The sequence below is a fragment of the Hydra viridissima genome, unplaced genomic scaffold (assembly GCF_058129835.1).
Source record: "Hydra viridissima isolate aposymbiotic clone 2 unplaced genomic scaffold, HvirCarnegie_v1 scaffold_9, whole genome shotgun sequence".
Classification (NCBI taxonomy): Eukaryota; Metazoa; Cnidaria; class Hydrozoa; order Anthoathecata; family Hydridae; genus Hydra; species Hydra viridissima.
The window spans coordinates 3,616,206-3,634,473 of record NW_028324308.1 but is presented as its reverse complement, the minus strand read 5'-3'; the positions used below and the strand labels follow the sequence as shown (position 1 = coordinate 3,634,473).

The window sequence follows — 18,268 nt, the reverse complement described above, 5'->3', positions numbered from 1 at the left end:
TTTTACACGTTTAGAAAGAGCAGAACATCCTCAACAATACGGTGCCACATCTTTTTAAAGACCTTTTTGTTTTAGCATTTAAAAAAGCAAAAGAAAAAAAGTTCACACATTTTTTTCACACGTGTTTTTTTCGTTTACTCTTACAGATTACTCTACATAAGCAAGTTATGTTTACATATATGTTTGAAAACTCATATGACATTTTTTATTTGTATTTTACATAGTGTGCAATTGATGATGACTCCTTAAATACGGTGCATATTTTATGCGGAACTTGCATTAGGTACATAAATTGTGTCCATTGCTGTAATACGGGGATATACTCTATTACTTGTTTATGGTTGTTAAAATAATCAGTTCTTCAATAACAAGAATGTTCGTTTTTACAAACTTAATAAACCTCTAAACCAACAGGATCGTAATTGCGGCCGATGTTTTCATCATTGTAGGACCACTGAAATAAATACTTGGGGATTTTCCAAACTTTTTTAAGCAGAGGCGATGTTTCGATATCTTCTTCATAACCGTACTCACCGAGGTAGCAACAACTTTGTCTGTAAAAACGGATCATTTCTAAATATCCATCACCAACATAATGAATAGGATTTCTAATAACGTCCTTAATCAGTTTAAGCTTTTCTTCAAATGTTCTCAATTCCTCATCATCAAATATATCGAAAAGATTAATTCTTGCTATCCAAAAATTAGGACAGTTTCTTCTTTTTAATCGTATACGAAGCTCCTGCAGCATTTCTCTAAACAGAGTGAAACCATTTGAAAAAAAAATAAACAAACAAAAAAAACTAAATTTACTTTTGTAATATAGAAGTTAAAAAGTTTAAAAAACCAAAAAAAAAAGTTAAATATCTAACTTTAAAAATTGTGTAGTAACTGAATCTGGATTGCCTGAAGTCCAATACTCAACGCGTTTGGCTTCCACAAGAGAAAGTAATATACACTTGAGCGCATAACTTGGGATTTTCTTTCCTACACTATTGAAATGACGCTTGTTGATTGCTTTAAAAGCCAGAAAAGCAGACCGAGCTATTGAAGGCAAATTGTCAGACAAAAGAACTTCAGCTTGTGAAAATGAGTATCGCCATTCCAAGTATGAACTTTGAGCAAATGTGGTGTATTCAACTTGTTCTAAATGAAAAATTGTAATATCTATAACCGCAGTTTATAGAAAGGTATAAGAAAGTTTATTTTATAGACTTTAACTCTATAGATTATACAATAACATTCTGATATACGACAGCTTGATTGGGCAATATCTACATAAGCTTTAACAAACACTAAGGTCTATATTGCTTGTAAAAATTCATTTAAAATACCATTAACCAACTTCACAAGCTTCTCTGACGAAGGTTTAGGAGCCACGTGGCATCCTAAACTTCGTATTTTGTGGACAACATCATCACTAGGCCAGTTACTCCTTCTTTCCACATTATCAAAAAAATCTAATAAAAAAAATTTCAATTACAAGTTTGAAACAAAATTATTAGTTTTGACTGCTAAACTAGCTTTTAAAAACTCCAGCGTATCGAAAAATAACGATACGATATCTATAACGGTATGATAACTGAAGTCCAATGTGTTGATGAAATTAACTTGAATTATTATTGTTACTTCGAAAATCTTATCGTTATTCGATTAATAAATTATCATAATATTACGATAATATCGCGATAACTTTTGGGTAAAAATTGAGGGCGCATTTTTCGGGTTTATATTTTGATAAACTACGATATTTAAAGATTTTTTTTCGATACTTTTTAAACTTTTAACAAATAATAATTTTTTTTTCCTTCTAAATATTAGATTAGGAGTAAATTTTACACCTTAACGCAAATTACAAATTATCAAAATTACAAATCGCAAATTAATATTAATAAAGAACTTTAAGGTTTCAACTTTTAACTTAAAAATCATTACTTTACAATTTCAAAAGTTTTAAATTTTTTAAAACTTTAAAGATTTGAAATTTATAAAGTTTAACATTTACATACATAATATATAATAGTTTATATAGTAGATGGTTTATATATAACAGTATATATAGTAGATATAATAGTTTAGTTTCAAAGTTATAATCCAAAGAGTTTTAACACTTAAATGAATTTTTGAGATTAAACTTTAAAAGCGTGCATATGACAAAATAAAAAGTTTTATTGGGTCAATTCCGAAGAGTCTAACCATCCAAAAACAATCCTGTTCTGCTGTTCCTTGCCAAAACGCATCTCTTATTCCATCAACGATATCAATAACCTAAAGACCTAATCGGAATGTGCTCTGACTAAATGAGACCTCAATCCAGTAGTGTTTGAGTCCTTCAACTTGCATGTTGTTGTCCAATCATTTCATCTTGCTTAGTGTACAAGTAGAAGTGGTTTGCCATCCTTATCTTTTTCAGTAATCTCTCCAAGAGCTTCAAAGATGAAGAAATTCCAGATATCTCCTCTAGACCTTAGCATTGTATTCTAAATGAAGTAATAACAATTCTTTTGAAGAAATTATAGTTGAAATCCGAGAAAGAAATTTTGTTTCTAGGAGCTTAACTATGTGTAACTTGCAACTTACAACTAAAAGATAATCACAAACTAGCCTTTTCCTAGAAATTACACCTAACCAACAGTAACGAACTTTAGGAACAATTTCGGTAAATCCTATTATTTCTTGTAATTACTTGTAAATTAAACAATGTATAACCATTTCAGAAAAGGAAAACTTCGTATTTAAGATTTTGAACTGTATAACAAGAATATTAAAAATAGATTGTTGTTACCTTTGTTTTGATTGTTACCCAAAAATTTAGCACTTAATTATTTTGTTTTCGTTTTTAAAAATTTGTTTTCGAAACAAGTTTAAATTTTACAACTGCCTAATTTATATTAAATATCGCTAAATATCGCAATCTCTCGTTATAGGCCGGGAGTAAACAAAAAATAATATAACGATATTTTCGTTTTAAACGAAAACTTCGAAACGTGCTTATTGTTATCGTAGTTCATTTCGATAACGTTGCCGCAAATTTATCGTGTTTTGATAACAATAAGTTTATCATTATAATCAAGATATATTGATTAGTTTAGAAACTTCGATAACGATACCCAGGAGTTTAATAATAATCAAAAAAATATATTTAAAGATTTTTAAGCAATCAAATTTCTTGCAAAAGAGATCAGTTATGGAAAATATCGCATAATACAAACAGTGTTCTTGATTTTACTTTATTTTATTAAATCAAAGAAGCAAAAGAAGTTTAAGCAGTCTAGAAAAGTATACCATTAGCATCCGTGGGCCAAAATGGGCAATGAAGAGCCAAAGTGAAGTCTGCCTCAAACAGGATAAGGTTAGTTGATCCCAGATTATTACTTTTAGAATTGTTGGCAGCTGTTACTTTTATGTTAAAAGCAGGACCATGGTATTCGGCACTTACCTCCACCATATAAGGTTTTAAGTTAAATTTCTTTGCAGCCATACTTTTTAGATCAGATGATGAGAGTATTACATTCTTTACATAGTTTGTTAATAGTTTAGATGAGAGAAAACAACTAGGCTTATCAATTTGTCTTTGAAGGCATACCCCTTTCCACTGTTGGAAATATTCTTCTTGTAGTTTTAACCAAACAAACCCAGAATCACAATTTTCAAACGCAATAAATACAGGTGGTATATCATCTGGAAAGTTATTAGAAGTATCTAAATCTATGGGGATACCATCTTCAAAGTCCTTAAAATCATCTGTAGCCTTTCCTGAAAAGAAAAAAAAAAAGGTTCACAAATAATTCAGCAGAACTCTACACTTCTCCTCATACTAAGTCACATCGTAATGCATAAAATGCTATTCTTGACAATCTAATGCTTATTATGAAGTGGAATAAAAAAGCTACTAAATCTCATATGTTAAAACTTATCATCCAGGAGTTTTATAAAAAACGAAGATATATATTATAGGAAATGAAAACATCTAAACAATTCCTAGTGGTCCACAGCCACAGCCAAAAATATAAAAACTATCTTTAAAAAAGTCCTTATACTAAGATGCAAAAAGTAAATTTTAAAACTAATGTTAGGGTATTGGCATTTAGAAAAGCTAGGAAAAAATGAGTTTTTTGGTAAAATAGGTGATCTGAATGCAGTGTGAGGAAGCTAATTCTAATAAAACAAGATGCCATTTACAACAATATAGCCACCTAAATACATCAATTAATATTTTACACAATAACGAATAAAAAATGAAAAGATGCCAACGCCCAAAAATATTAGAACTGATATCAAAAGGTGGAGTGAGAAATATAAAAAAGGACGGAGAGGTAGGAGAGGTCGGAGAAGGTGAACGGGGAGATACGAAAGGAGTTTTGATTTTTTTATAAAAGGAGTTTAAAAGATATAGTATTTATAATTTTAAAGTGGAGAGATTTTTATTAAAGGTTACGGTACATTAAAGGAAAAGAACTATTATTATTAGAGTTTAAAGGAGAAATATTGCGCGTAAAGAAAAGTACGCGTGTTTAAAAAGAAGAAGTCAGAGTGCTACCATTACACAGAACCAAAGAGGCATCCCCACACACCTTTAACCCAAACCTCCTAACCTACACGATACCACGAAACCCCATCCCCACTCCCCTACATATATAAAAGAAGCATGTAGAAACGTTGTAAAAGCCCCGCAAAGCAATAAGAAAATTATAAAAAGCCCCGCCTCACATTTGCAAAGATATAAAAAAAGACTCGCCTCACAGTAGCTTGCTAAAATGTTCAACAAATGTTTGAGAGTTATAAAAGATATACAAAAATTTAAAAAAATAAAATCTTTTTTTAGACTGCCTGTAAACTTTTCAAGCTGCTCACCTTGAGGCTAACTGCATTTCAAAAAGATATATTTTAGGTAAAGCCTTCAAAAAAGAGAGAGGCAATAAGTTCATATCACAGTGGATCCAGTATAGAATATCAATAGCATCGAACCGATTTCCCACCACCTTTGTTCATGTGCGAAAAAAAAGTACAGGCAAGAAAATCTCTTTTAATCTCTACCTTTTATTATTATTACTTCGTCTTTATGATTTTTTGTTATAACATAAGAGCAGATTTTGATATTTGTAATTGCCAAAATGACACTAGTTACGGAAAAAATATATGTACTTAATGTTCCTATAAAATTTCAACTTTGTTTAAGATACACAGCTTGCCAAAGGTTTTTTCAATGTTCACTTCAAATATGTGTAAAAATATAACTATGCACAAATATGGTAGTATTATATACAAACAGTAATATTTTATTGAAAGAAAAGCTTGTTTTGCCATTGTCTATAAGAAAGAAATGTTCATATAACATTTTTAAAAGAAAGAAGAAAAAAAAATTGAAAGCCTTCAGAAGTCTATTGCTGTAATCAGCATACGAAATAGCTGACTCACAGCACCAGAAGTTCACGTTAAGGTGAACAAAACGCGGAATAAATCTCTTATTGTAGTTAAAAGATGTCTACGAGAATCTTATCAGTTTGCTCGAGTTACTGTCGAGCAAGCTGATAAGATTCATCACTTCGACTTTAAAATAAGAAAAAAAGTCTAATTGGTCCTTGCTCACGACGGATGGAGAAGATTTTTTAAAATTACTTTGAAGTAACAAATCAATGTTCAAAATATTTGGTTCAAAAAGGAGAGCTTATGCTCACCGAAACGAAAGAGAGAACATGTTACATAAACACGTGTTCCTACAATCAAAATCACAAAAAAGTTATTAATGTTAACACATATCCTCCTTTAATGACTAAGCGTCTGCGTCTCAGAATCATTTTCTCGAAATGAACCAGGATAAGCGTAACGAGACAAGAAATATCCCGGAAAAAAATAACGAGACAAAGGAAAAGGTTGTCTGGGAATAAAATTATAAATCGGGACATAAATTTTGTCTCGGAATTTAAAAATTGTGTCCCGAATAATTATGAAACATTACGAGACAGATCAATTATAATAACTAGATACTTTTTAATACAAACTAGATACTAACTCGCACTTTCACAGTGAAGAAAATTTTTTGCCAACCAAATTTATTTTGCCAGCCAGAAATGACGCACAGTGACTCAAAACAACAAAAAAATGGCAATAAACCCCTCACAATTTTTTTTGTAAATAGAGTGCCCTTTTTTAAATAATATTAAATTAGAATGATCATTTATTTAAAAAGTAAAAACAGTTTTTTCATAAAACTTATATTTTAAATTTTATGGTTAAAAGTAGTAAAAAATTTTAACATTATTTTCAAAGAAATCTAAAAAATGAGAGGTTTTTGTTTAGTAAAAATGGAAAACTTTTAATCTAAATTAAAGTCTATATTTACTTTTAAGATAATCTTTTGACTTTATATATTTTTTGAAGAAATAAAAATGTCAATGAACCCATAAAAACTTTGTCTTCCGCCATTTCTTAACAGTGGTTTACTAAATCAAAATAAATGAAAATGGCGGAAAGCAAGGTTTTTATAGACTCAATGACATTTGTATTTCTAGAATTTGAGCTTTTTTACTTGTATGACTTGTTTCATCATATCAAATATAGTTTCAATAAACATTTTTTTGTCATCATATGCTACTTAGAAATTTGTTTAAATGTTTTTATTTGAATAATGATTTACTATTCAAGAAGTACTAGATATTTGAAATAGCATTACTTAACAACTTCAGTTTTTCCTGTAATATACAAGTAACATAATTTACTTAAACATAGGAAACTTAATATGATAATTGTCAAAGAAGCAATAGCATAAAGTGTTAAACAGTGTAAAGTGAAAAATGATATAAAGTACTCAAAAATGTTTCTGATATATATTAATGATTTTAAAAACAAACACAACCAAAAGATTAGATCTTATCCCGAATATACGTGAATTAGGAGTGGATAAAGTACGATTTTGAAAGGATTTACTTAACGAAATCATATAAAACTGAAGAAATTAGCAAAGAGAACATAAATTAATGCTTCTTTAGATGGACTTATTTTAAAAGAAAAAAACTATAACAATGTGGTAGAAATTAAGATTCTTTTAAAGAAAAAGAATACCAATGGCTTCAAGAAACTCCTATGACCAATAAAAGTAGCCTTTTTGGTTCTGAAAAACCCCATAAACAATAGGTGGTCCTTGGAGAGCAAAAGGAAAAGAGAAAAAATAAAAGAACTAGGTATTGAACATCATGCTCTATTGTTAGTCTCTGCAAGAATTACACTTTTTAAAAAAAGTCAAATGTTTTATAGATCAAAAAAGTTAAAGACACTTTGAATAACCTTTCCTTTAAATATCAGTGTAAAGCAAACTCTAGTGTTAGATGTGAATACTGACCTATACTCAGCAATAAACAACATTAAATGATCAGAAACTTAGCCCTTGGACACATATTTATCCGCCTCTTACACGATAATTTAGTGGAAAAAGTTAATTACTATCCCAAAAATATTTTTTTCCCCCTGATTTCAGATGCTACCATTAATTTTTATGAAGCTGTGTTTATATAGATGGTATAAAAATATCAATGATAGCAGCTGAAATAAATAATGGTAATTGTGCCAGAAATTCATTATTTAAATTTCACATTAAGGATTAACTAGTATGCCTCGCTATGTCTCATTATGTCCCGTCAAAAAGATGTAAGTTCCGGGAAATTATAAAGCTCCTATTTTGTCCGGGATATCTCGTCTCGTCTCGGTATCGTCCCGGATTTCGACTGAAAATTTAAAATTGTCTCGATATTTATCGCTAATCGGGACAAAGCTTTTAGAATCGTCTCGTCTCGAATAAAAAAATAAAGAAGCGCAGACGGTTATTAATGACGGACACTTGTGGACTTTTCTGTAGCTTTTAACAGGATTGAGATGATGAGCTTAGTAGAGACTAAAAAAAGTTCTTCAAAACTTTTTTACTTTTTAGGTTGAAGCTATGTTTGGAATCAGTGTCCATTTAGAAGATGTATTCAGCAACATTTAATCGCAGCTTAAACCAAAAGAGTTTAAATAAATAAAGATGAGAATTTATTAAAGAAGAACAAATTGCAGAGTGTTATCAAAACTTTCTGAATGTTCTAACTACTAATAAATTTTCGGTGATTGTCATCATTCTTTTCATAGTCGGACAAAAAATATTCTAGAACTCAACGAGTTAGGCATTGTCAAAGGTCTAATATTTTTGTCTTTAGAAAAGCAAATTAGGAAAACGCAATTTTTGGCTTTACTAAGAGGTTTGCTGTTTAAGGCATCTTTTACTAACTGATATTACAGTTTCAGCGTGTACTACGGCTCATAGTGAGTCAAAATTTAAAAAAACTGGCATAAATTCCCCCCAAGAAAATTGCTTGGAACTAATAAATTGAGTTATAATATAACTTATACCACCAGATAATTGAAATTAATTGCTTTTTGGTTAATTTTTAAGGATTCGCCAACTTTTGCACCGCTTCCTTAGACAATTTATTTATTTTTTATTGCGAAACTCGCGCACAAAATGCTCGCTTTAGGTATATATTAAAGCAGAAAAAAAACAAAACAAATAAAAAACACAAGTTAACATAAAAACGAGCAGTACGCAGAGTTAGTGTATGAATCTCCTCAGGCTCTCAATTGAAAATATTCAAACCTTTTATGAAATACCGTGATATTCAAGAAAAAAAATATTCATACTTTTTATGAAATACCGTGATGTACAAGAAAAAAAAATTGTTTTACAGTTTTTGTATTTTTTTTTTAGTTAAGTCGTGCTGACATCAAGGAAATCTTTAACTAAAAGGGTTTTCAGCAAGACCAATCAAGTTTTTCTCAGGTGAAGAAATTGATATTTCTGAAAAAACCATTGGTTTCCTATTATTGAAGTGTAACCACGTGATATTTTATAACTGAAATTGCTGTAGATGTTTCAAAAGCTTTAGAATATATCCTTGATGATACAGTGACAATTTATTTTAAGGATGACTATGTGCTTTTGTTCTGGAATTGCCCCAATGGTCTTTTTATGAAACAGACCGACGCTTGAGATGTAAATTTATGCTAGACAGTTTTTTAGCACATTTAAAATTCATGCAGAGCAATATTTGAGAGAGTTGCATGAATTACAAAAACTCAAATATTCAAAGAAACATCTTTATTTGTTGTGTTTACCGTCCTCAGTATACTCTATTATACAATATTCCTCAATAAACGTTCGAATATCTGTTCTTCTTCTTCTTTATTTGAAACGCTAAAAACTTATGTTTATTTTTCTTTAATCAATATTTCTTCTGATTTCTGTTTATCAAAATTTCTCTTTTTTTTCTTCGATTACTTTTAAAACTTTCTTAAAAGCTCTTCTTTTTTCTTAAAAACTCCCTTTTACCTCACTGTGAATATCTGTCTTTCTCTCCCTTCCTTCCTCTACTTTAAAACTCTGTTCTTTGAGCTTTTTATAGTTTTTGCTTGTTTTCGGTTGAAATACCAATTCATCATTTATTTATATGGCGGGTTGAATAAGTCTTTTCTCAGTCGTTTATTTTAACTTTTCTTTTGTCCGCTTTTTTGTTCATTTACATGACGAGTTGATGGGTCTTTGTGTTAACGTCTTTTTTCCAATCGTTTTTAAATTGTATGTATGTATGTGTTCAGAAGTAGTTTCAATAAAAACTTGAGACCTCCTTGTGGTGAGTACTTGCTATCATAAAAACACCAACTTGCGTAACTTAGAAACGTCTCGTCAGTAATAACCACTTAATGATAGCGCGCACATCCCCATAAATAATCTAAATTTAGACTTAATTTTTTTTTTTTAATATAAATAGCTTGTAAATGTAAGTAAAAATATACCTCTTCGAAAAGGCCAAATGTAAATGAAAAAGCAGTAAAAATCATAGAAATATTAAAAAATACATAATTGGTATTATTCTGTGATCACCATCGGATCAGTCAGTACTTAGTGTAAGTGTCATGCCAAATGAGAGCTTGAATGACCTATGCACAACAGCTTGATTATGCTCAAGTGTTTAAAACAAACTAAAAGTGTTTTTTCACCAGCTATTTTCAAATAAGTCAAAAAATCTAGCAATTAGCTTGAAGGAATGCTGAAACTCGTTAGCTCTAGTTTTGTACCACATATCGATGATAACCCACCCAACATGAGACGACTTTAAGACGTATGTAACTTATCTTTAACTCGTCTAGACGTCTGCAACTAGTTAAAGACGTGTTTATGACGGCTTTTCCACACCTCATTAAGACGTCTTCCGACAACCAGTTTAAAACGTCCGCAAGACATCTTAACAAGACGTCTCACAGAATAACCAGTTTAAGACGTCCGCAAGATATCTTAATAAGACGTCTCACAGAATAACCAGTTTAAGACGTCCGCAAGACATCTTAACAAGACGTCTTACAGAATAACCAGTTTAAGACGTCCGTAAGACATCTTAACAAGACGTCTGTCGGAACAACTAGTTTAAGATGTCCGTAAGATATCCTAACAAGACGTCTTTCGGAATAACCATTTTAAGACGTCTTTAACACATCTTAACAGGACTTCTGTTGCAACAACCAATTTATGACGTCTTTTGGAACAACCAGTTTAAGATGTCTTTCAGAATAACCAGTTTAAGATGTCTTTCAGAATAACCAGTTTAAGACGTCCTTAACTTATCTTAACAAGAAATCTATCAGAATAACCTTTTTAAGACGTCCGTAAGACATCTTAACGAGACGGTTGTCGGAACAACCAGTTTAAGACGGTTTAAAAAGACGTGTGTAATATATATATATATATATATATATATATATATATATATATATATATATATATATATATATATGTTCAACAACAGAAATATATCTGTACCTCGGAGGGATACAACACTATGTCCATTTTCACAACTTTACAGGAGAGGAGTTTTAAACTTTTTTTCAACAAAAAGTGTTATTGGCACAGGACTTGGTGTTGTTTTAAAATATGCTATATCCGGTTCTAACTGGTTTTGGACATAGTGCTCTATTCCTCTAAGAAATATGAGAAAAACTGATTTTAACTCTGTAATAAAGTCAATATGGAAAAAAATGGACATAGTGCTGTATCCCTCCGAGGTACAGATATACAGTTATGGTTAAATAACTTATACATAAAATGAATACAAGAAAACAAAAATAATTTGTCACAGTTTTAAAGAATTTAGCAAAGCCAAATTATGGCTAACCGCAAGAATAGCTAAGAATTTAATATTAACATAATATGATTTACCAGCTATATATAACCTTAGTTTTATTTGACAAAAACTAATGGGTTATTATGTGCTTTTTATGATAAATGAAAAAATATATGAAATATGAAAAACGAAAACATGAAATATCTACCGCATTTCGTAAGATAATTATAAACTTAAATCATTTTTGAAAAGGTTTTGCATTATCAAATGAATTATAAAATAGCTTGGTGAATGAAAGACTAAGCTGGCGAATGAAGGACGAAAGAATTTAATGAAATCAGATCTTGATATAAAATTATATTTAAGCTTTTTTATATTTAGCAATACTTTTTTTAGTCATTTTAAATTTATCCTTACACGTCTATTTTATCATTCACAGACTTTTTTTACACGAAAAAAGTTCCCAAGTTTACAAATGTTTATCTTGAAAAAATGATAAAATCTGTTCGTGCAGACAACTTATTTTCTTTATCTTGGTGTAATTTGTTTAGTACTTTGTCAACACGTGAAGTAGTTACCTTATCATGAACAGTCTTATTAAACAAATGGTATAAAAGTTTAAACTAATACAAAAAGTTAAACTGTAATAAGTTGCACGTCCACTCTTTTACGTCCATGCTTTAATTCCTTCCTTAATTGCGCTTTTAATTACGTCTTTATATCCATTTACGGAAGAATGACAAGAATTATGTAGTTTAAAGTTATTCGGTCTGACAATAAAATCAGTTGAACACACTGTTAAAGTTAGAACTTTTCTCTGTAATGCTCCAACAAGATCATTTTTAAAATGGACTGTTGTTTATACTAGATATTATTCTTGTGAAAAGGTGCGTTATCAAAGGTTCTTCAGAAGGAAGAGTAGAAATGATGTTTAAATAAGTTTAATGAAGAACAAGAATTTTGCGAGCGAACAGATTACGATTTTAGTTGCCAGTCGTATAAGTAACATCAAAAATATAGTCTCCTCTTATAGCTACTGGTATTATATATGTTTCCGGATTTCTGCGTTGATTATATGCAAAAGACCAACTAATGATTCAAAAGAATTTTGAACTATTTTTGTAAAGGGCCTATGGCTATGTTATTACAAACACATACTTTACAGATTTCTGAGAAACTAATAGAATTTAGAAATTACATTTTTCGCTGATGATAAATTTCAACATGGATAGACAGAGAGGCGGATAGAGAAATTTTAAAGAAACCCACCTTTATAAATGTATAATTGGTAAGTGTCTTCTAACGCTACTTTCCAAAAAAACAATGACTTTCTTGACCTATTATTGCTTCATTAATTTTCTCTTTTTAGCGGCTGTCCGAAAGACATATCCAAAGGAATCGGAGAAGACAGTCCATAAGTTTATTCAGGGTGTGTTAAAAAACGCACTAGCATCACGAAAATATTAATAAAATTTTATAATCGTGTAATCGTTTTTTGTGGATGCTGTGAAGTATTTTTCTATAAGAAATCATGTCTCTTTTTTCAGTTATTGCATTTGGATAGTTCATATATTCACACCTTTCTATTTTCTGTCACCACCTTCCAGTCTCCTTTTGATACAATATAAATATATATACTTATGTTGTATTGGCAGGAGACTGAAAGGTAATATATATATATATATATATATATATATATATATATATATATATATATATATATATATATATATATATATATATATATATATATGTTGTTATCTTCAAAACTCAACTAAATATGAAATCTGACTGTAGCTAAGAGGGAAGTAGATTACATCTACTAGATTTATTTATGCTTTTTTTTATAAATATTATTTTCGGAATCAAAGAAAATTGTTAAAAAGGTTTTTCCTATATTAAGGAAAAAAAAAATTTATCCACTTGTATTTGATTTATTTCATCATTACATCACCAGCCAAAGGTAAGCAAGAATTTCTCATTCAGTTTGTTCAATTTGGAAGCCATACAAGTAGTATTAAGCTATGATAACTTACTTATGTAGAGTTCTGAGTCATTTTAAAGATTAAGTAGCCTAGGGGCAAGATGAACGGGGCAAGATGACTCGTTTGTCCTTTCGCCAAAGTACATGTTTTACCATAAACCTGTAATGTAATAACTTTTGTGTAGCTTAGTCATTATTACATGGCTTTATTATGCATTAAGATGTTTTGCTTGACATTTGCTTTATATTGTTGTGTTGAAATTTGCTATGAAATGATTAGTAGACTTATTTTCGCGTAGCCCTATATAAATATATAGTTTAAGTGTTGAAAAAATTACATAACCGCTTGTATTACATATCTTATTAACTAGAATTTATGGTATCGCACAGTGGAAAATAAAGGTGTGTTTCGGACCAAAAATCGATAACTTTTTTGTTACTAAAAATAGAGATTTGAAATTTTGCACAAATGTAAAGTAGTATATGACGCTTCTTATGAAATACTCTTTATAAGAATTTTTTGTAATACAATATTAAAAATAAATAAATAAAAATCAAAAACTTCAAAATTGGCAGTTAGTTAATTTACACTTTAACACAATGCTTTACAAATATATGAAAATACCTTAAAATTATTAAAAACTACGAAAAATACATAAAGTGCTTACCTACTAATTATAGAAATATATAAGACAGTTTCTTAATAACAATTTTTAAATAGTTGTTTTTATGAAATAATGTATAGGTATATTAAGGTGGTACCAGGGTAAAGGTAACTTTTTAACAAGAAATTGAAAACTATTAATAGACTTTAGCTCTTTTCTATTAATGAAAAAAAAAAATATATAAAACAGTAGCCAAATAAAAAAATTTTAGTGATAACGTCATTAATTATGCGCATAATTAGTGTTATTTTACCCCCAAACCTGCTTATTCTTTCATCTAATATAACTAACTCAAAAAGAGTCAAAACTGCTTGAAAATTTGAACATGAATTCTTTAATGTATTTAGAATGTTGTCTATGAAACAGAATTTTTTAAAACATTTTTAATTTTACCAGGTTGACATTCGAACTTTAAGATATAAAATTAAGGGAAGTTTGGGACAAAAGCATGATAAAAATGAGTTTTAAATAAAAAATAACAAAAATTTGCTTCATAGACAACATTCGTAATATGTTCATCTTTAAATCTGCAAAATTTCAGCCCATTATCTATTTTCTATCAAAAGTTATTTTTTCTGAAAAATTGAGATTTAGCGAGATAAAAAGCGTTTCTAAGGTCGTTGTTATGAAGCAAGAACCAAACTGCTCTTTAAAAAAAGGCCAAATTTGATTAAAATTAAGAAGATTTTTGACTTTTTGCAAAACGCATATTGAAATAGGTAGATTTAAGAATTCAAAACATTAATTTTGGTATTTTTCAAAATTTTATCAAAAATAGCCGTTTTTTACCCTGGTACCACCTTAAAGGTACTATATCATAACTACATAGGGACTTTCAGTTCCTGAAATCAGTTCGTTGACTTTCAAAAGCTGCAGAGTATCTTCATCAAGTTCTTGCACATTTCACGCAAAGAGTTTATTTGGCTCTTTACTTCATCTACAATGGCTTTAGTTTTCTTGGAAGTCTCTTTGCAAAATTCAATGCATATAGGTCGACAAAAACGAACATATGAAGGTGCCGGATTTTGCCAAACAACTGCGCCAGTTACTTTATCAATTAGTTTGATAGGCACCAAAGAACTAGTAAACAAGTTTGCATAAGAAATAAGTTCAGATTCCTCTGGAAGTTTCTACTTGTATTGGCTTTGGCCAGAGGAACCATCACAGCCCCATTTACTATATGAAAGTAAATGCTTGAATTCAATACTGTACAGAGAATCTATGGTCAAAATTCTAGCTACAGTGTGATTCAATAAATCTTGCAGTTCCAGAATATTCGCATGTGTGTTCGTAATTTCTATTGCAGAAGATGGTGGATAGCAGGTCTGTTTAATTTCTTGAATTTTACAATATGGTGGGAATATGGAACAGTTTCGTTCATTTGTCACCTTCCTCATATACAAATATTGTGCTTTTGTTAAATCTAAATCAATAAACACGCTGAGTGCTTCTTCATCAGTTAGCATATTTTTCTGGCTTGCGTTTTCCATTAAACTCGATGTTAATTTTTTTTTGTCTTTATCAGCAATCCTTAATGATTCCACAAGTTTTGCTTCTGCTTCTTCTCCTATTGAATGCAACGCCTGAAGATATGTATTAAAGATATGCTCCATCGTTTATTAAAAGACGGAATAATGTGCCTTTAAATACCACTAATGATGAAACACAAGTTGTCCTCAGAAAGTTGATAATTTTCTTTTAAAATTGTTGACAGTGCCTCAACTGTCATTCCTCCATCAATATAGGAAAGCAATAATTTACATTTCAAACACTTAAAAGTTGTCATTTTAACAAGTCACAAAAGTAACTTAAGTAATATTCAATAGTCAAACGAGTCGGTTTAATTTCCACTGTGAGTTTCTTATACTGATATAAATGTTTCAACTCTTTATATATTGGCAGTGTACATTCACCACAAAATGAGTGCAAAAATAAAAGAATGCCATGGTATCAATAAAAAATTGATAATAAATTAAAAAACATATACCAAGCTATTGTTATAAATGAACAAAATTTGAAACCACGATAAAAAGCGGTTTTCTGTTTTTTTACTTTTATCACTCTTTTCTCGATAATTTCGGAAACCGCACGTTTCTGCAACTCATTCTTATACATGTTTTTAATAAACACCTAGGCTACAATACTACATTAAATGTAAAGCGTGGGGAAGCGTGGGTAACTACCAAAAGTCTCAGTGAACTTGAAGAATATTATTTTTTTTCATTTATTTTATTGTTCAAATAATTACTCCTAAACTGAACCATATAAGTAAAAATGTATAATTTTCTTAAAATCTCCATAACATGAGCTTTTCAAAAATGTATAATACTTTATACTTATTCCTAGAAAGTTTTATAGAAAATTCACTTTTAAAGTGATGAAGCGAACAGGTTTGAAATGAACATCCGCAAAAGTAATAAACAGTAGGGCTTCAAATCTTTTATTTTTACATAAAATTATGTGAAATTCCTGCATTATAGTAATGATTGACTATTAAACTATTAAATAAAATTGAAATATAATGATAGTAGCGACATTAGTAAAAAACATTTATGATATGCTGTTGCTCTACAATTTTCCACTGTGTATTGTGTTATTTGAGAAGGTAATGGTATAATGGAATTTACTTTTTTTAAAGCCGCCATCTTGCCCCGCATACGGGGCAAGATGATAATTTGAGGTAACTTTGGTTAATGAGTTTTTTCCAGGCTATTTTTAATTTTTATATGGGTTTTTTTTATACATATGTGACGCATAATAATTTTTTTTCCACTTTTTGATAAAGTTTTACTTATTGGAACAGTTACTGAATAAGATATAAGTGCTTTTCAAAACCCCGTGTTCCCCTATATATATATATATATATATATATATTATATATATATATATATATATATATATATATATATATATATATATATATATATATATATATATATATATATATATATATATATATATATATATATACATACACACACACACGTCTTTTTAAGCCGTCGATAAATAAGATAATATTAAGACGTTTTAGTTAAGATGACTTACTGTGTTTCATTTGAGACCAGTTTAAGACAACTTTAAGACGACTTTAGTAAGGCAACTTTAAAACGTTTTAAATAAGACGGCTTACTGTGTTTCATTTGAGACCAGTTTAAGACATCTATAAGACCAATTTCAAGACGTCTTCAATTTGTCTTTAAGACGATTTGTTGTTGGGTGGGTATATATGTCGTTGGCACTGTAAATTGCTAAATGTAGTTTTTAGCATTGTGCAGGTTAGCAGGTGTTACGATAGTTTAGTATTCTTGTTTGCAAAACGTTGCTTAAACGCACGACGTAAATAAAAGATTAACCAAGATTTTGTTGGAACCAATCAAAATCGGCTCACTATAGCTTCATTATACTCTCCTCAACTTCTTATTAATACTAATTTCTTACAAGTATATAAATGAGAAGTTGTATTTCTAATTGAACTTTTTTCTTTTTTTTTTTTTTTAATAAAACTATCCACTACAGGTAATTATCTACCTCAACTTTAAATTATGGCTCTGAAAAATACTTAGTGGAAATAGTCCAGCTAGCAGAAGTATTTAGTGGACAAAAAATATAAAATTGTCATGCAATTGTAGCTTAACAATTGCTTTACAGAAAGTTCTTACCTACTCTAACACCGTCTGGAATAAGCATTATGTCGAAATCAGATGCTAATACTGATGTAGAAGGCAGAGGTTTTCCAAGACCTTCTCGTAAACTTCCAGTTAATAGAAATGAAAAGAAGAACTGTGGCATTGTTGTGCATAACGTTTCCATTATGGTATTCAAAAACGGGTGCTTGCTGACAATTTTTGAAATGTCCTTTTCGGAAAAGGAAAAAAAGTTGAAATTTTATTGAAATAAGATTTTAATTCTTTATATTGCTGTTTATTTTAAATTTTCAAAACAAAAGTTTATTTTTATTCAACGAAATAACTCTTCTGATTTTCTGATTTTTTTTTTCCCCACTCCTTTTCACATTTAACTTTTTTTCATTTTTTTTTTTTTTCATAAATCATTTAACCTTTAATTCTTTCATAAAGCTAGAAACTTACTTCTCTGGATAAAATTTCCTCATCCTGGTACCTCTTTACTAATTCTTCAGTAGTTTTAGTTGAAATAAAATCAATGGAACAGCAGCAGTAAGTATACAAACAGTGCAATGAGTTCATACACATGGCTCTTCCTTGATAACTGCACATCATCCAATGGCCAAAGAAGTAAATTGGCACAAGAATTAGTAAAAATATTGAACTTGATGTTATATGTATCAAGTAAACAATGATAGATATTAACAGTACCACTATCAGTAATACAAATATTATCACTAACGGATAGTATGTCTTCTTTACTAATTTAGGATAATATATTCCTTTTCGTTGTATTCTTCTGTTAGCATCATAGTTTAAAGGCTGGTGAGTTATTGCAGAAGCCATCACACT

At 29.6% G+C, this 18,268-nt stretch overlaps 1 protein-coding gene across 1 annotated transcript; it reads right to left on the bottom strand.

Moving 5' to 3' along the window:
- Positions 1 to 231: 231 nt before the first annotated feature.
- LOC149883625 (uncharacterized) lies at positions 232 to 18,005 on the bottom strand. The gene is made up of 6 exons (XM_090099297.1): positions 17,882 to 18,005; positions 17,453 to 17,648; positions 3,286 to 3,756; positions 1,335 to 1,460; positions 873 to 1,146; positions 232 to 755 (listed from the first exon to the last, which is right to left on the bottom strand). Exons 1-6 carry the CDS (start codon positions 18,002 to 18,004, stop codon positions 392 to 394), a joined length of 1,554 nt encoding a protein of 517 aa, XP_089955423.1. The 5' UTR covers position 18,005; the 3' UTR covers positions 232 to 391.
- Between the last annotated feature and the right edge of the window lie 263 nt (positions 18,006 to 18,268).

Coding starts and splice junctions, on each gene's coding strand:
- LOC149883625 (XM_090099297.1), bottom strand. CDS start 18,004: ATGTGTATGAACTCATTGCACTGTTTGTATACTTACTGCTGCTGTTCC. Junction 1,461..3,285: donor TTGGCCCACGGATGCTAATG/GTATACTTTTCT, acceptor TTTTTTTATTAG/ATTTTTTTGATAATGTGGAA. Junction 1,147..1,334: donor GCTTGTGAAGTTGGTTAATG/GTATTTTAAATG, acceptor TTTTTCATTTAG/AACAAGTTGAATACACCACA.